Source organism: Varanus komodoensis, unplaced genomic scaffold (genome assembly GCF_004798865.1).
Source record: "Varanus komodoensis strain SLA01 unplaced genomic scaffold, ASM479886v1 scaffold73, whole genome shotgun sequence".
NCBI lineage: Eukaryota > Metazoa > Chordata > Lepidosauria > Squamata > Varanidae > Varanus > Varanus komodoensis.
The window spans coordinates 2,943,154-2,962,842 of NW_025336386.1; the positions used below are offsets into that span (position 1 = coordinate 2,943,154).

Below are 19,689 nucleotides of genomic sequence, written 5' to 3' on the forward strand. Positions count from 1 at the left end.
TCTCCCCCTGACACTTCTCCCTTCCCAGCCACATGGATTAAGTGGTGATTCTTACCCAGGTCAGTAATTCAGAGGAAGGGTCTGGGACAGGGGTGGGCAATTTCCCAATGACCTGGGGACAGTTTTCAGCCACCAGACCTGGCACAGTGTGTCAGAGTCTGTGGGGCACTGTACATTGTGCAGGATAACCCCCCAAATAGGGCAGAAAGCAGCCTGAAGGTGAAATTTCAGCAGCAGATCACACTTGTAGCATTACAGAGCTCTATAGTAGCCATACATAGCTTGCTTCCAACTCAAATGTAGTCTTTCCTCCACCTTGGAGCAGCTATAGAGCTCTGAAACTGCCAAATGCAGCTTTCAGGTGAGCTACATTGGGATGATCTGTAGCCACTACGCAAAGCATTTCTTTTGGGAGGGGGCAGGTAGAATAGCTGGGAGTGGATGCATGTTTCTGTCCCTGGTCGGGGAGGCGGTGGCCTAGTTCTGGAGGGTATGGCTTGTGTTCCATAAAAGCACTTTGCAGGTTGCTCTGTTGTCTAGGAAGGACAATTAAGAAAGCATCTGGTCCTGCCTCACCCTGGCAGGCTGACCTCTCGCTGAAGAATCTTCACTGAAAGGGTACAGAACTGGTTGGAGCAGCTCTGCTCCGCCCCTGGAGGGATCCCAGGAGAATGTATGCAACACAGTAGTGTAATCCAGGCTGCAGATCTCTTCCATACCTGGTGGTTAAACAGTCTCAGTTCATGTTCAGTGTCTGTCTATCCAGAAAATGTTGCACTGCAAATTAATGTTGTCTGTTAATCAGCTAACTAAAGAACACCTAAAGCTTACATAGCACAAGGCAAAAATGACAACTTACGGGGCATTTAGTGATTCATGCCGTCTTTTCTGCCCTGGGTGGGGGCGGGGGTCAGGCTGCAGATCCTTCCCATTATCCTCACTAAACTCGCTCACACTTAAACTAGTTTCTAGTCACTTCTCTGTGCTGTTTCGTTTTGGCGCTTTGCCTAATGGAAGGACACGCTTCCTGCCTGCCTTTTTTTCCACAAGTGTTGCACCACTGCAGCTGTTGCAACCCCCACCCCACCTTCAAAGCAGCTTTGACATGAGTAGTTCATAGAACTCATCAAACTATGGGATAAGGGAAAGGAAATCTATTTGCAAGTAAGTAACTACTGTAAATATTGAGCTTTTGTTGCATTTGTGGAATGTAACTACCTCTTTTTAAAGCAGTTTTTCTGTTACAGCATTTCATCTCATGCTTTCTTGTGGCAAGGGAAATGGCATTTTATGAAGGTTCTGCATTACTTCAGGTCTCTCTTAATTGGATCTCTGATCAACACAAGTATCTTTTGTTTCCCCTTTCCAGGTCATTCCCGGAACATTGCTTAACTTTGTACAGTATGTTCCAGTAATTTCATTAGGGTGGCATTTGATTGACAGAACTTGGGGTGTGTTCTCTTTTCTAATTGTGGAACTTAATAACTTTCTATCCTGAATCAATGAGTAGTACCCCACACCACCAAAAAAATAAAGTAAAAATCTCCATGAGGATTTTGGAATCCATAATAGTTGTGACTGAGGCTCCTGGAATGCCTCTGGTACCTAGTTAAAAAAAACTCTTGTTTTCCAGTTCCAGAGAGGAAGGTTGGACTTGCTGTTTTGGGGTGCAAGAAATGTACTCACTGCCAGAATAAGTCCCAGTCTTTCTCTGGAAAGGAAGGTTGTGGCTAGCTGATATTGTAGAAGATTGGCACCATCAAAATTAGCCCCTTTTTGCCATTCTTGGCAGGGACTAACACTGGTATCCAGTTTTATACCTGGTTTCTACCTGGTTTGGTCAGGCACATGGTAGGCCTGTCATGAGCAGATCCGTCTGGAGCCGGGGGTCAGACTAGATGGCCTGGGAAGCCCCGTCTGAATCTCTCTGTTTCTATGTTTCCTCCAGATCTTTGAACTACAGCTTTCAGCCTTCCTAATGATTGTACTTGCTGGCTGAGACTGATGGGAATTTAAGTCTCAAACATCTGGTGATTATCAGAAGAAAACATAATGGATTTTCTTCATTAAACTTAATCGGATTTACTTTCCAATAAATGTTTTGTAGGATTTCATTGAAAGGCAGAGGCCTGGCAACCACAGATTTTACCTTTCCTCCCCAGGTGGCCAAGATCTATGAACAGTTGTCATTAGTCAAGTCAAACTGACCTTTTATTTGGTGAGATACAGGAATCTTCCATTATTTATGCATTTATTATTATTTGGGTATGTGAATTTAAATCCAAAACATCTGGAAGGCACCAGGCTGGGGAAGGTTGATGTGCAGATTTGTAGAATTAGAAGATTACACAGTTCTGTGCCCCAAGAGGCTTGCAGTCCCAGAGAGAGGTTTTTTTTTTTTTTTTAAAGAAAGATAGAATTGCATCATTTCTGTCTTGCCTTTAGCACAAGGCTTCCCTGATTAGCGTAGTGGCTGTACTAGTTGGTGCTGGTGCAACGAGTACCTGGTAGGATGTGAGCTTTTTCTACCTGGTTCACACTCAGCAATACAGAAGGAGTTCCCATGGCAGATATTAGTGCATTGAAAAACTACTCTGAATGTGTATATGGGACTGTAATGAGAATATTGTCAGTAGGAAACACTTCTCATTAATTGCTCACAGATATAGTTGTAGGCATTCTCAAACTAATTCCTTTTTGTTAAACTTTTCTGTTAATTTTTTTTCTTTTTGTTTTGTTTCTTTTTTGTTATACTTATGGATTTCTTTTTTCAGTCCTTTGCATTAACTAACTAATTCAAAAGCCATTCATTTCTTGAAACTTTTCAAGATAAACATATATATAGAGGCAGGACCAGTTAGAGCCGACACTTTTTATTTGTAATGTACTTTTTAGGGTGTGATTGTATATCCACTCACCTAAGGATAAATTCCACCAAACTCACTGGGGCTTGCCTAAGGATATAGGGTTGCACTGTTAGCTACTTATCAAGGCAGCAAACGTACTGCTTCTTTTCTCTTTTTGTTATTATCTGATGTGGTTTGGATTTTACTTATGCTACAGTTTCCCTTAGATATATTCTTTTAATTTGTGGAAATGGAGAAAAGTGTATGATAAAACAGATTAGATTATTTTTCTCATATATGTGTTTTATTGCTTTAAATTGGTATGTACTTCAGAAACATTTATTTGGTAGCTTTTCTCCCTTTGCTTTACTTCATTGGACTCTGCTGTCATTCGGATTCCATTTCATGTCGATGACTATTGCCCTATGGGTGCAAATAAGAGTGTTTTTGAAACTTGACTTGCAGCCGCTGGCTGATCTAAAGATTCAGGGCAGCAACTGCCATGGAACTCTCGTGTCCAGCATTCTGCTTCATCTACAAAGAATTGTAGAGCAACTACCAATCTTTTCCTAGTTCTCCAGTGTTTGAAGAAAGCAGCTGCTCTTAGCAGAACAAGTGGACTTGTATTATTACAGAGCTTATTGAATCCAGTATACTTCACTTGAGCGGTGACATGTGGTAGTCTTTGAGAAAGAGAGCCCTCCCCTTTAATGCTGCTCTGACTTGATAGAGCAGGGTACGGTATGAGCTCTGTTGCCTCCTTCATTGAGATGGTTATAAGAAATGTATAGAAATGTAGTTTTTATAGCGGCTCTCTAGTTAACTGAGAAAGTCCCTAGTTTGGTTGCTTGATTTCTTATTATAGGATTATAAGAAATCAAGCACAAGGTTTGATTCTGCATTCTTCAATTGTAAAAAAATCATAATTATTGCAGTGATCAGATAATTAGTAATGCCATTTTTAAATGATACCAGTTTGGATGATAGTGGTTGAGATGGTCATTTCAGACTGCATTAGCAGTGGTTGCACTGACAGGTTACCTGTAATGAGTGAAGGGCAGTGCAGACATGACCATCCCTTAGCAGCTATTGATACCATCAGCTAGGGTGGTATGGTGGTAAGGTTGTGGGACTGGGGACCCAGGGGATCCAGGTTCTAGACCCCTGAACTTGCTTCCCTTTGTAATGTAGCATATCATCTTATGAAGATACGATAGACTATGTCTTGTATATCCCTTTTGGAAATCTTTAATACTCAGATAAATAAGTCACCAGAAGTCCTGCTCATCTGAATAAGGTTGTGACCTGTTTCCCTTTTCTTTTTTTCCCTTAATGAGGCATCCTCAGTGCATCTTCTGTCTCGTAGAACGAGTATGCAATTTAGCGGTCATCTTAGAAACATAGAAACAGAGCGAGTCAGAAGGGGTCTCCCGGGCCATCTAGTCTGACCTCTGGCACCAGCCAGCTCCGCTCACGACATGCCCACCATGGGCATGTCCAGCCTATCTTTGAACACCCTCACCGATGGGGCCTCAACAACCTCTCGTGGAAGCCCATTCCACACCCTCGGGGTCCTGTCAGGAAGTGCTTCTTGTTAGAGTGAAGTTGGGCAGCCCCTTCTGGACACTGGGAGCTGGGCAGCCTTGCCTGACCAAAGCCCTTCCTAGGTGTTGGGCTGCAAGTCCTGTGGGACTGTTGCTGGCAGGAGTTGCAGTCTTACCCATAAGGGGTACCAGATCTCAGAAGGCTGTGCTAAGGCAATAGAGTGGTATGCGCAGCCTCTTAAAACAGGGTGGTAGTGCTAGAGAAGCTGTTCACAGGGCTTTCCCCTGAATGTTCTGAGTGACGGGTTCTTAACTGTAGGAAAGCCAGTCAAACGTTCTCACAGCACTTCTCCAGGTTAGTGGATGGTGCAGTGGAGTGCCATTCTTTGGTTAAAAGTTGGAGAAGAAAGGATAAATAGAGCACATTTGGTCCGTCCTTCCTCCCGTCTGTCCTTCCTTCCAGCATAAGCCAGGAGCTCTAGTATTATAAGGGAGTCAAAGAGATCACTTTGTGCAGCTTTTGTAGTTTTGCTGCACTGTTTATAATCCCTACGTTCATTCAAAAAGCAGACAAGATACCGGCTGGCCCCAAAACTGGCTGAGAGCTGCTGGGAAGGAGTTTGTATCATCTCAAAAATGGTTCCTGCTTAGGGAGACTAACTTGTATCCTGAGAACCATGGACATAATCTGGGTGGGTTAATTGGTTCTCTTACAACTCTCTAGGTGATGTAGCTGATCCTCAAGCTGGTTGGACACAATAGATAGAGGTTAGGCCACTCTTAACCACTGCATTTCTGCACTGGTAGAAACGGTCTCCACCTGCCATCGCTTTAAAATCATCATGAGCCTGCTTGAACTCTATGTCTTCAACTCAGGTGAGATTTTCATTACCGGGCTTAATGAAACAGTTGTTTGCAGAAATGTTGTTTCTCAGAAACACACTGGCCAGGTACAGCTGCTTTTCATGTTTTTGTGTGGAAATCAGAGGCCATAGTTGGAGTGGTATCGTGAGTGGAGTGCCAGACTATACCAGACTGGGGTGTTCAAATCCCCACTCAGTCATGAGGTTCACTGGGTGACAGTGTCCTAGGCAACTTTTTTCAGCCTCAGGTGGTAGTGATGGGGAAACTGCCTGTGTCCTCTTGGGCTCTTTGTAGGAGAGGTGTTATGCAAGGGTAGTAAGGAGGAAAATTGTGCAAAAATAATAAAAAAGCACTGTTCTGTGCTTCATTCCTTGTAGTGAATATTTGCAAACAACACTACTGTGGAGGTACCAGAAAATATCCTTATAAATTGGTGTGTGACTGGTATAGTACCTCACTGGCTGGCTGGAATATCCCAGATTGCTAACATTTCTTGAGTATGAATAAAGAGGACTTTTGTTTCTTGCAGGGTAATGAAATGTAATCAACACATAGGTTTGGCATACCCATTGCAAAGCTAAATTCATCTTTAAACAAAATGAGACATGCACATTTTAAAGAGGTGCTTTGGCTGCTTGGCTTTTGAAGGCCCATGTGTGCTCTAGAAATGTGCTGGCAAGAGAAAAAAATGGAAAGGGTCAGAAAAGTAAAATTTCTCATGTTTTCATTTATTTTCAGAAAGGCTGGAAATTTGTGGAACACAGGATGAGCTCCTTGGATGGTTTTGAAATGAGTACAGTGCTTTTAAGACAAAGTTTTACTCCTTCAGAAACTGTAGGGTGAAACTTATTATGTAAGATCTACTACAGCAGGGATAGTCCAGTATTTGGGGCCTTTGGGCACATCTGGCAGTTTGCGTAGCTGTCCAGGGCACCAGCACAACTCAGCTATCATGAGAGGTGTAGCTAGTTACATGCCCCCAAAATGGAGGGCAAAGCAGGGATGGGGTTGGGGACCCAACACAGAAAACTGCTCTTTTGAAGACAGAGATTCTTTGGAACACACAGATTCATAGAAAGCACAGCCATGTCCCTACCCTTCTGCCTCACTATAAGGACATGAAGAAATAAATGTATGTCTTGATCTGGGTGGCTGAGCAAAGGAGAGTGTTGGCCTGCAGCTGGTGCCCATCTTCCTTTCCTGAGATGGTCTCAGAGCCCACATGTGACCCAGAAGTGTTTGTGGGAAATGAAGATAGCAGTGACTGGAGGCCTTCACTCTGCTTTGAAGAAATCCCCACTGCTGGTAAGAAAAGACTGACAATTGTACAGTTTTTAAAAATGGGGATGAGGGCAATTGGCAAGCATCGGGGGGGGGATGCACATCTGTCTGTGTAATTTTCATGGAGGCACACTGCTTGTCTCATATATTGCGACTGTACAGGTCTATAGCATTATACATCAACAAAATCGGGGTAGGGAGGATTTTCAGTGGTTCTTTTTTTCCTATATCTCAGATGATAGTAACTAAGATATATGCACAAGGTTGCAGCAGTTCACTGCTTGCTTTCTTGCACTGGGTATATTCAGAGTTCTGCTTTACAAAATCAAGGCTGCAATCGGATCCATACTTACTTGATATTAAGTACCACTGAACTCAGCAGGGCTTATTTCTGAGTTGGCACATCTGAAATTTTACTGCAAACCATTTATATTTTTGAGGCTGCAGTTCATTTAGTGTGAGTAAGCTGGATGATGAAACACGCTGAATGATAAACACCTCCATGATCTTCCACTTGATTGCCATCTTGGTCAAGGTTTCTGATCTTGCACATCACAAATCTATCTATCTATCTATCTATCTATCTATCTATCTATCTATCTATCTATCTAAAAAGCTTTTGTACCCCGCCCTTCACTATGTCTCAGTGCTTGGTGTTAGGGCTGTCTTTGGTCACAGAGGTGTGGCTGGAGGTAGGTTTGTAGCTGCAGATTTTCTGGCTTTTCTAAGGTCTTTTTTCTCATTGTGTTGGAATTCCTTACTTTGTTGGCCTGTGGGCAGATTGTTGTTTTTTTTAACCACAGCTGTTCTGTAATTGTGGTACAGTTGTTGATATTGTTGGCCTTTTGTATTGGTTTGGGGAAGCTGAAATTGCTGAAAACTCAGTTTCTTTGTCAGTTGGTGGACTTGTATATAAATGAAGAGTCATAATGGTAGTACACAGCTATTTAATATCTCAAGGAGAATGTATTCAGGTAGCTTTATTTGGTAGGCATCTGATTCAGGTGTGCACATCTGGTTACCTGACATCAAACATCCAGTTCATAACTTGTGTTTTGCATCTTGGAATCCTCTTGAAGGGACACCCATGTAAACCATTCATTGGCAAGATGCAGCTTGGAAGGGAGAATAGTGGCCTAATAATTCATGTTCCATCAATAGGCCTTGAAGAGATGCCGCCAGGGAAGAGCTGGCTTCAAGGGAACAGTCATAGGACGTAAGCTGGCTTGTGTCCTTGGAGAAAAACACTAAAACACTTTTCTAAAACACTTCTGTTTATTATGCACATTTCTATATGGCCTTAATTTGCTAAAAGCAATCAGGGTGGCTATAACAGTTTGAAACAGTAAGGTTAAAAATTGAAAACATAAGCTTGGACCATTCAGAGAAAAAAGTCCCCAGCCCAGATTGGAAGTACAGCATGGAGGCAGGAGGCATTTAACCCTCCATCCAATTCCATTTTCCTCTGAATGACTCATGTACCCAGCTGCTGACTCTTTTCCCTACAAGCAAATTCCTGTGTTGTGGTTCTGATAGTTCAGAGGCCCCTTCAGCTGCTTTCCCCCCAAAGAATGTTGCCAGTTCCAAGCACATACACTTAGGTAGTGTGTAGTTTGCTTCCACAACTTAAAATTCCTCCCCAAATCAGCCTTTCGCATGGAAAAGTTTTGCTGGAATAGGTTTTGTGCCTGTGTTTGCTTGATGTTCCCAAGCTGTGCTATGACATTGGTAACCTTTGAGGCAGTGGTTGTGAACACAGGGGAAGCTCTGTCCTAGGTGCTGAAATGGACCTTGAAGGCCAGGCTCTTAACATGAACTGAGAAAAGGCAGCCTTTGAAACTTGTTTGACATTTGTTGCAAGTGATCTTAATGTTAGCTGTAACTGACCGTGGACACCATTTTTCCAGCTTTATTAGCATGTAGAAGCAAAATAAAGAGGCATGCTAGATGGTTATTGTTAGTTTTGACGCTGCATAGGAACAGAGAGATGACTCTCAAGAAATACCATAATTTATGGTGTTAGGATAGGACACTAAGTATATTGACTTTAAAAAGGCAAATAAGAAACAACATTAACTTGTACATGAACTGGCATTCAGTACATAATCAAGTGAGTTAACACTGTGAGTACTAATCTTAAGTAACGGTTGTGGGGCTATTATATTTAATGCCGTTTGTATAATACATATTTTGAACTTTATACTATTGTGAGAAGCCAAGGTACTGATCTCTTCCCATTTTGCATTTCCTTATAAGCTGGAGATGCTGACGATCCACCCAGAATCACGCAAAATCCCGTCATCAATGGAAATGTAGCAATGGCTGATGGTCACAACAACACGGAAGAAGACATGGAAGATGGTGAGCTCTCTTTATTGCAGTGGTTTGGGAAATGGATTTATTTTCTGTAGTGAATAGTGTTGCCATTTATCAAGTCAGTGGTGTGTTGTACATATTTGAAACCGGTTCCTTCAGGAAAAGGTAAGGGGGCACAGTGAAGGTTTACAAAATTATCTGTGGTGTAAGGAAAGTCAACTGAGAAATTTTCTCCCTTTTTCATAACTTTGAATCTCAGGGTCTGTGAAATTGACAGGGGCTTCAGGTTAGACAGTGGTAAGTATTTTTTCATACAATTTGCAGTTCATGCTGAAGAATGTGATGATGGCCATTAGCTTAGATGTCTTTGAAAGGGGAATTGTGAATTGTTTCCAGACTGGCAACTTGGAAATAATTTCAGTCCATAACAAGAATGTCATACAAGTTTTGGACAGAAGTGATGTGGTGGTGGAAGTGCTGACTGGGTACCGGGCTAGGCCTGGTTCTAGTCTCCGCTCTGCCGTGGAACTCCCTTGGTACTTTTGGGCCACTCAGTGGACTCTCAGCCTTACTTACCCTGTTGGGCTGTTGTGTTGAGGATAAAACAGAGACGTGTAAACCTCCTTGGGTTCCTTGCAAGAAGCAAAAGGATGGGCTATTTTATTTATTTATTTAAAACATTTCTATGCCGCCCCATTTGCAAAAAGCCTTGGAGCGGCTTATAAATGTAATGTAATGTATTACTACTAGTAGTACTACTAATAGTGTAGAACTTAAATGGCACTTGCTAAACTTAGGGTTTTAAGCTCATACTGGTAGCACCTACTTGGGCATTCTAAGAAAGTGTCTCATTAAAAACCACCATAAGACATTTGACTATTGACTTTGCTGAGGCCTCTTTCCAAAAAGCATTACTTTGGTTTTAGAATAACTTATTCATAATTTTTATTCAAGGCAGAAGACTAAGCATTGGCAAAAGTCTTCTCAAGTGGTACACATTAAGGATGCTAAGCAAAAGGATGGGATAGAGGAGAACAATAATTCTGATGGGAAACAGAAATTATGAAGCAGCTAATTTGAATATGGAGGGAGAAAGCTGGCCTCAAAACTGGGAATTTGTGCTCTGTTCACTCCCTGCAGGTGGGTAAAAGAATTGTGCAGGCTGCTCTCCAGGGTCAGGAAGGTATCCTTGGAGAGGGGGAAAGGGGTCATTTTGTCGGATGGATAAAGCCAGGGTAAAAGCATCTGTCCTCATGCCTGTGCAGCCTCCTTCCCTTTCACTCTGAGTCACCCCATCTGGATGGACAAAAAGCTAACATTAAATGCAAGGTGGGAGGGCAAGGAGGCAAAGACTGCCCACAAGCTTTTGGGACTCGCTGACACTGTGATAGGGTTGCACCTTGAATCATTTATGTAAAAGTTAAAAATGAAAGGGACCAAAAGACAATCCTGATTTGAGCACTGGTGAATCATAGGGTTTGTGCAGAGAAACTAAAAACCCTTCTCAAACGCTTGGAATAATATCTGTGTGGAGCTCCTTGAGCAAAAATAAGCACTTGCCTGTATTCATGTTGGCCAATTTATACCATTGCTTGTATCTGAATGGAAGCAAAAGTGACATCCAAATCTACAAATGCTGCATAAGAATGTTGTGTAGAACCCTCCATGGTTTTTCTAATAAGATACTGAAGGTTATGTTTAGCCCTCTTCTGAAATAAGCTTGTTCAAGATAAATGATGTTGTTCTATTCTTTCCGAGTATTATCCACACAATTTAGAGCCTAATTGGCTGATAATTGCCAGGATCTGGTCTGTATCTCTTTTTAAATATAGGGAAAATATTTTTGGTTCCACCCACTGGGAAAAACTCCCATTCTTTAATATGCATGAACCAGTAAAGGGCCTACTGGATAATTCAGATCATAACATTTGCTCCCAGTTCCTTAGCAGGTGAAAGAGATTTTGCCACTTCATCAATAGAAACTGGAGGCCACAGAAAGTGGGGTAGGGCCTCCACTCCAGTGGAGTAGATTACTCTGTTGTCACTAAGTGTAGATCAAAAAGCCTTACTGAAATAAATGATAAATAAATGACTTTAACCCTTTGCTGGAATCTGGTCAATTAGCAGTGACTGTCCTTTTCTAAATCATTGGACACCAGATTCAGAATCTGACCTTAAAAAAACAAAAAACAAAACAAAAAATCAAAACAAAAACGAGTACTAATTTATGGCACAAGTATGCTGCATGTTCTTTTTTCACTTCTCAGAAGTGCTTTATAACATGGCTGCTGCCTTATATAATGAACCAGTTTTAGGTTGAAATTTTTTTTTTTTTTTTAGGTTGAAATTTTTTATTTAAATAAAAACATACTACAAAGGTACAAAAAGGCCCAAAAATTGCAACATTACAAAAATAGAAAGTACCCCATCCGTTATTTACATCCGTTCAAAATGCCAAATGTACACAGATTTACAAGATTCCCAGGCTTTACGCATCAAATGTACAAAAAGAACTTTGTATAGACTTTTCCTGATAGCTTAATGCCATGTGTCTGAGCAGCATGTATGAGTGATTTACGGACATTACGTTATCGGGGCATGCGCCCCACTCAACCACGGCCATAATTTCCTCCACCTACTGGGCGGCATCCTCCCTTTTTCCTCGCGGCTCAACCAAAAAATCTTCTCTTGGACAAATTTGACTGAGCCGGCCACGTCAGCCACCTTTTGTGTCTTGATCTCTCTGTGGCGTTGGATTTTTAGGGGCCTTTCTATTTTGGATCCTATCTCAAGAGAAGGATGTTGAAGAATTCCTAGTAGTTTGAGACTCCTGATCAAATAAGAAAGATGTTCCTAATCTTTTGGCTTTGATAAACTTAGCAATAGTTAAATGGGGGCTAAAGAACTGCAAAATAGTTAAACAACACAACAAGATGTCTGAATCCTTGACACTTGCAAGTTAATAAAGCCATTTACCCAGGGTTATTTGCCAACTTCTGACCGGTAGCGAACCTTCCCTTTTTGAGCAAGGTGTTGGAGCAGGTGCTGGTCAGGCAGTTCCAGGTACTTTTGGAAGAAGCAGATTATCTGGACTCATGTCATTTGGGCTTCAGGCTGGGGTTTGGCATGGAGACTGCCTTGGTTGCCCTGTACAATGACTTTGGCCAGGGGAAAGACAGGGGAGTCCGACCCTGTTGATTTTTCTCGATCTCTCAGTGGCTTTTGACACCATTGACCATGGTGTCTTTCTGGAGAGGTTGACTGGACTAGGAGTTGGAGGCACTGCTGTGCATTGGTTCCCCTCCTTCCTGGCTGACTGTATCCAGAAGGTGGTGCTGAGAGATAGTTGCTCTACCCCATGGCAATTACACCATGGAGTTCCACAGTGCTCTATACTGGACTGGATGCAGGCCAATAAACTGAAATGCAGCCCATTTAAGATGCAAATGCTGTTGGTTGACAATCTGTCTGACAGGTTGGGTAGTCATTGTCCTGTTTTGAATGGGGTCACACTTCTCCTAAAGGACACGGTTCATAGCTTGGCAGTGCTTCATTGGAGTCTAAACTATCATTGGAGTCTCAGGTGGACTTGGTGGCCAGGAGTGCCTTCTTCCAGCTGCGGCAAATACAACAACTACAGCCTTATCTGGAAAGACAGAGCCTGACCACGGTTGTTCATGCAGTGATAACATCCTGGCTAGATTACTGCAATGTGCTCTACATAGGACTGCCTTTGAAGATAATTTTAATTTTGTATTTGTAAATCAATGTATTTTTTGTATTGTTATATTTAATGGTAATTTATTATGTACTATTGTATTTCAATGTATTTTATCATGTTGTAAGCCGCCCCGAGGTTTCGGCAAGGGGCGGCATAGAAATGTAATAATAATAATAATAATAATAATAATAATAATAATAATAATAATAATAATAGGGTCCAAAACTGGTCCAAAACAGGGCTGTGCATCTGGTGATGGGTATCAGTTTGTGAGCCCATGTAACACCTATTCTATTTAAATTACACTGGTTGCCAGTTGAAGCCTGGGCCCAATTTAAAATGCTTGTTTTACTATAAAAAGCCCTAAACAGCTTGGCCCCTGGTTATTTGAATCCTTTTCCAATATATTTCTACCCATCCAATGGGAATGAGGTCCTTTTGAAAGAGCCATCCCTAAAGGAGGTGAGAGGGATGGCAGGGGCCTTCTCTGTGGCTGCCCCCCACCCTTGGAATGGGCTTCCTGCAGAGGTCTGCCAGGTTCCATCACTGCTTTCATTTTGGCACCAGACGAAGACTGTCCTAGACATTTTAAAACCTTATTTTAATAACTTGATTGTTTTAAGATTTCATGAACTACCAGCATTTGGATTTTTAAAAATTGTTACTGAGAACTGTAGTGTTTTGTCCTATTTTATTGTTGTATGCCATTTAGCCCTGTTGAGTTATTCAGTGGCCTATAAATTTAAAAATACATAATACATACATTTTAACTGCACTATTTTTCAGAAATCTGCTCTGTGGAAGAGAAGGCCTGAATCAACCAATGTATTTCCCAGTGGTATTTGAAAGGGACTAGTTGGGAGAGGATCTGGTACTCTAAATTATAGTATCGAAGGGAAGTTTAACATCTTTAACTTTTATACTGCCCAGTAACTGATGGTCTCTGGGCATGTTACAACAACCCATTTGAAATACAAGGGGATTCACTCCCATCCTGCTTCTGTTGAGGGTAGTAGTGGAACTTCTCCAGTGGGTTTCACTTAAACCAAATATATGAAGCAGCCCTCAACTATTAACTATTGCAAGTTATTCTTCATGGTCTCTGTGCATCACACATGTGGACTCTGTGCACATGCATGGAGCTGTTTTGGGAAGATTCCAAAGCTGACTGATTAGTAATTTGATGGTAGGCCAGCCCACAAACATGGCTAGCATGAAGGCGGGGCTCTACCGAGACCACAGTTCTTCCTTGACCACTATCATGAGTGCATCAGGAAGTTCAACATACCTTGCAAAGTTGTTTGGCTTCGACAAATTCTTGATCTCCTGTATTGTCAGGTTCTCTTTCTTTATATTACCTTCTTGGTAGAAGCAAAAAAAGGAAAAAAAAAGCAAAGAAAAAAACAAAATTAGCTCCTCGCCTCTCTTTCTGGTGTCGCCTTATCGAACAGATAAAATGGGGCTCAAAGCCCCATTCCTCAATGCACAGCATGCAGCAGGAAACTTCTTCCTGCAGATAGTTGCTCCCTTTGCCTTTTCTGTTTGGGAGAGTCTCATGTCGTTGACTCCTTTTGACACTGCCAGGCTTTCACCAAGCAGGCGAGGATACCTTGGGCAGACCGTCTTAAAGCCGAATTGTGGAGCCGCACTTACACACAGGTAGCTCTACCTGTGACAGACAGCCACATTCTAGCTTGCCAAGCCTCCAGTCTGACCTTATCAAACATCACTCAGAACATGACCATTATACATCTATTTTGGCCATATCTTCTCCAGACCAATGCTCCAGTGTACTACCTCACACATCAGTCCCAACATTAAGATTTCCCATGCACACTGGAGTCTATTCTCTGGCTAGGTACTTCGTATGGGCTCACAGTATTGCACTCAAACCTCAGACAAGAACCTACCAAGGCAAAAGACCCGGTCTTAGAGTCGGTCTATGCTGAGAAAGCCAGACCAGTCACCATCCCACTGTTACCCACTTTATTTGATGCGATATGCCACAAGGGGAAATCCCCAGGATTGGTGACCCCTCTGCCTTGTCAACTTGGAAACATGTACCAAGAGAAGGTTGCCAAATTCTTTTTGTCAATACCCTCAACTTTATTATTATCAACTCCTCCCAGAGCCACTGTAGGAAGGAACTCAGACGCCTTGACACAATTGGTTGCTGCTTCTATTCTTCCACTACTCTTTCCATAAAGATGGCAAAGCTGGCAAATTACCAAGCCACCATGGCTAGATATTGCCTCATGCTAAGGGGTAGAGTAGCATGGTCTCTCTCCAAGAGTGCCCAGGATTTGGCTAATGAAATTAAAAATGAGGTCACCCACCTGGCTAGGCAGGAAATCCATACTGTACAACATCAGGCGGAATGCAGAGCTTGAAATATGGCATCTCTGGTGAAGCAAACACAAAAATAGAGGATATGCCATTTGATGGAGCAGCTCTATTTCACAAGACCACTGATGATCGTATGGACTTGGTCCAGAAGGTGAGAAATGCCACTTGCTGCATGGGTCTCAGTCAGCCACTACCTTCGAGACCGTTTACCTCTTGTAAGTGGCACAGACATAGAAACACAGAAACAGAGCGAGTCAGAAGGGGTCTCCCGGGCCATCTAGTCTGACCCCCGGCTCCAGCCGGCTCTGCTTACGACATGCCCACCACGTGCATATTCAGCCTATCTTTGAACACCCACACTGATGGGGCCTTAACCACCTCCCATGGAAGTCCATTCCATTTCCTCGGGGTCCTAACTATCAGGAAGTGTTTTCTGGTATCTAAATGGAACCTTGGTTCCCTGAGCTTTGCTTTGTTGGAGCGTGTCCTGCCTTCCTTTGCAGGGGAGAACAGTTCTCTACCCATCTCCGTATGACATCCCCTCATATACCTGTATGTCGCCAACATATCCCCTCTGAGTCTCCTCTTCTCCAGGCTGAAGAGACCCAGTTCCCTCAGTCTCGCCTCATACCCCATCCCCTGCAAACCGGCCACCAACCTTGTGGCCCTACGCTGCACTGACTCTAACCTGGCTATATCCTTCCTGTAACGAGGGGTCCAAAACTGAGCACAATACTCCAGTTGCAGGCGCACCAGAGTTGCACAGAGCGGTAGCAACACCTCTCTCGATCTAGAAGCCACACTTCTGGAAATGCAACCAAGGGTGGCGTTTGCCCTCTTGACCACCGCATCACACCACTGATTCATGTTTAGCATGCAGTCAACCAGCACCCCGAGGTCCCTTTCGCAAGTTCTGCTCTCCAGCCACTTGTCCCCTAACCTGTACTTATGACACCCATTTCTGTGCTCCAAGTGCAAGACCTTGCACTTATCCACATTGAAAGCCATCCTGTTGTCTCCTGCCCACTTCCATAGTCTGTCCAGACCCTTTTGGATCTGGAGTACCTGCTCCTTAGTTGTGGCCACTGCCCCGGTTTTAGTATCGTCTGCAAATTTGATTAGCAGACTGTTCACCCCTTCTTCCATGTCATTGATGAAAAGATTAAACAGGATCGGCCACAGGACAGAGCCCTGGGGGACCCCGCTTGTCACTGGCTGCCATCCTGATGATTCCCCACTAATGGTTACCTTCTGCTTTCGATCAGTCAGCCATGCCCTAATCCACCGGACAGTGCTTTGGTGTATCCCAAAACTCCTCAGTTTCTCCACCAGGATGTCATGGGGCACTTTGTCAAAGGCCTTGCTGAAATCCAGGTAAACCACATCCACTGCATCCCTTCCATCTAGTCATCTCGAAACCTTGTCATAGAATTCCACAAGATTTGTCTGGCAGGACCTGTTTTTGCGGAAGCCGTGTGGCTGTCAGCCTCTCTTCCCTATCTAGCATCACTAGATCTCTCTCATTATGAGCCTTTCCATTGTTTTTCCTACAATGGATGTAAGGCTAACAGGTCTGTAATTCCCCATGTCCCTTCTACTACCCTTTTTGAAAATTGGGACCACTGATGCCACCCTCCAGTTTTCTGGAACTTCTTCACGAGGCCTCAAAAATGGAGGTCAGCGGGTGTGAGAGAACCCCTGCCAACACTCTTAAGTACTCTCGGGTGTAACCTGTCAGGGCCTGACACCTTTGTAATGTCCAATGCCCTGAGGAGCCCCTTGACTTCAAGGGGGGTGACTCTAATAGGTGACCCTCCTACCCATTCAAATCAAGGCCCACTACCACTACTTGGTACCATCCTAGCACACAAACTAGGCACCAGGACCCCCCACCCTGGATCCACCAAGTTTATGGGCATCAGGACAACTCTAGGAGGCACATATGACTCCTTTGAAAGCCTGTGCACCCCTCTCTGTGTTTTAACCATCGCCTTCAGCCCTTTTTCTATTCTTGGCCTGCTATTACCTTGGATTTGTGGCATTTCAATAAAATCTCCCATGGTTACTAAAAAGGATGAAGGCCTTTGTCCAGTTTGTGATTGGAGAGCCCTCAACCAATAGATTAAACCCAAAGGTTGTAGAATGGTCTCTCTGCAAACCATTATCCCATGACTCCCTGAGGGTGCTTGGTTCACCTCTGTAGACCTTAAGGATGCTTATTTTCATATTTCGATTGAGGAGTCCCACAGCCATTTCCTCCGTTTTCAGGTGAACAATGGACCCCTTTCAATCTACCATTCTCCAGTTTGGTTTGGCAGCTGCCCCTCATGTATTCACAAAATGCATGGCTGTTGTTTGTGCCTACCTTCATCTTAATGGGGTCTGCACATATCCCTATCTAGATGACTGGTTTATAGTGGCTCCATCCACAGAAATCTCTTTAAGAGCTACTGAATTCACATGTTCAGTAATCAATCAACTTGGTCTCTATATTAATCCAGCTAAATTTTGCTTTTCTCCTACACCATCGTTCCATTTCATCAGAGCCCGGCTTGACTTCAGCTCTGCAAGAGCCTTTCTATCCCAAGACAGAATATCTGCTCTAACCAAGGAGCTCACCTTTCTCATCAATACTCATTCGGCAACTGCTGTGACGATTCAGCGCATCCTTGGCCTAATGTCTGCAGCAGTTCCAGCCATCCCTCTGGCTTGACTGCATATGAGATCTCTCCAGCTCTGGTTTCTAACATCTTTTGATGCCAAAATCCAACCTTGCTCCACCAGACTCTGCATCCCTCCTTGCGTTTGAACCATCCTCTGTTGGTGGACAGATGAGATCAACTCCTCTGTTGGGGTCCTCTTCTCTCCACCAGACCCCCAACAAACCATAACCACGGATGCCCCTCTCCTCAGTTGGGGAGCCTACTGTGGCTAGTCTACCATCCAAGCCAGATGAAGCTTATCATCACATCAGATTCTTGGAACTTCTGGCTATAAAGAAAGCCCTCGCTGCTTCCAGGCCATCATCCAATATCACCACATAAGAATTACAATGGACAAAACCACAGTGGTCACTTATATGAAAAACAAGGTGAAACAGGTCAAGTAATCTTGTCTCCCTTGCTGCCAACATCTGGCACTGGTGCATCACATGCCGTGCTGAGTGCTCCACATATTGCAGGTGCCAACAGTGTCCTAGGAGACTCTCTAAGCAGAACTTTCACTCGATGTGAAACTAACAGGAGCTAGACCCTGCTGTGATTCAATCCCTGTGGGACTGATGGGGCATTCGCCAAGTGGATCTGTTTGCCACCCTACACAACATCTCTTCGTGCTGTCACTAAGCCTCCTTTCAAACCTATGGCCTCCTTGGACTTGGACTTGGACCTGCTCTTCTGGAAAACCTCCTTTTTGATAGCTGTTACTGCCACTCACTGAGCCAGTAAACTCACTGCTCTCTGAGTCTTCCCTCCTTACATCACCTTTCATAAGGACTGTGTCATTTCCTGCCCTGACCCTACCTTTGCATCTAAAGTTGTCTCTTCCTTCCACATGCATGAGACTATCATTTTACTGGCATTCTTTCAAAACCTGTCTGACTCTATAGAAATCACCCTCCACTCTCTTGATGTTTGTAGAGCATTAGCCTTTTACAAATCCAGGACCCAATCCTGCAGACAGTCTCAAAGACTTTTTATTGTGCATGCTGGGGTGCACTGGGGAACCCCTGTCTCCCAACAAAGGTTTCTAAATGGGTAGTCCATACTATATCTCTGGCCTAGGAGCTTTCTGGACTGCTGCTCTCTGGCTCCATCAGAGCACACTCTACAAGAGCTACCTCGACCTCCACAACCCTGTATGCTGGAGTGTCTCTTTTGACATATGTAGAGTGGCAACATGGTCAAATCCCTTGACCTGCTTTCGCCATTATCGTCTTGATGTTTGAGCTCGAGAGGACTGTGCAGAGCTGTCCTCTCCTCTCCTATCTGCTGTGTGACACCACCCTCCTCCATGAGCTAAGCTTGCCAGTGCCCACATGTGTGATGCACAGAGGCCAAGAAGAATAAAGGCAGGTTTCCTTACCTGTGAGTGTTGTTCTTCAAGTGATCTGTGCATTCACACATACCCTCCCACCTTTTCTACTGGTGTCTAGTACTTACTGTTTGACACAGGGGTGACACATCTCTGATGTTATTCAGATGTTATTTCAATCCTGGTCTCAGACTCAGAACTGAGGACTCAGGAAGAGCTCCACCCACATGCTAGGTGTGTCTTTGGGTTGACATCCCACCGTTTTGGAATCTTCCCAAAACAGCTCTCTGATTCTTTTAATGTGGGTGGGTTTGTTTTTACCCAGCATCACACCTCAATACTGGGTTGTGCCACACTCTTGCTCTGTCTGTGCCTGACTGGTACAGTGTGGCTTGGTTGTTGCTGCATGTATTTAGTACCATGTTTTGTAATGTCATACCAGTGGAGGGGCTTGGGCACCTTTGTCCTTGCACAAGGAACCACAGGAGCAAGCACCATCCTCTGTATTTAATTGATTCATTCTGCATTTTACAGACACAAGCTGGAGGTCAGAAGCGACATTTCAGTTCACAGTGGAACGTTTCAACCGGCTGAGTGAATCAGTCCTAAGTCCCCCCTGCTTCGTACGGAATCTTCCATGGAAGATCATGGTGATGCCACGGCTCTACCCCGACAGGCCACACCAAAAAAGTGTGGGATTCTTTCTGCAGTGCAATGCTGAGTCTGATTCCACGTAAGT

The 19,689-nt window shown here is 43.7% G+C and overlaps 1 protein-coding gene across 2 annotated transcripts in view; it reads left to right on the top strand.

The window, feature by feature from the left end:
• USP7 (ubiquitin specific peptidase 7) overlaps positions 1–19,689 on the top strand; it is a 99,635-nt gene that overhangs the window by 37,555 nt on the left and 42,391 nt on the right. Inside the window, exons 1-3 of one of the 2 annotated variants that reach the window (XM_044452487.1) lie at positions 5,158–5,266; positions 8,792–8,896; positions 19,485–19,683. In XM_044452487.1, coding sequence (XP_044308422.1) covers positions 5,233–5,266; positions 8,792–8,896; positions 19,485–19,683 — 338 coding nt within the window. In that variant the 5' untranslated portion in view covers positions 5,158–5,232. Of the gene's footprint in view, positions 1–5,157; positions 5,267–8,791; positions 8,897–19,484; positions 19,684–19,689 lie in introns of those variants that run through there. The other variant, XM_044452486.1, reaches the window with a different exon arrangement.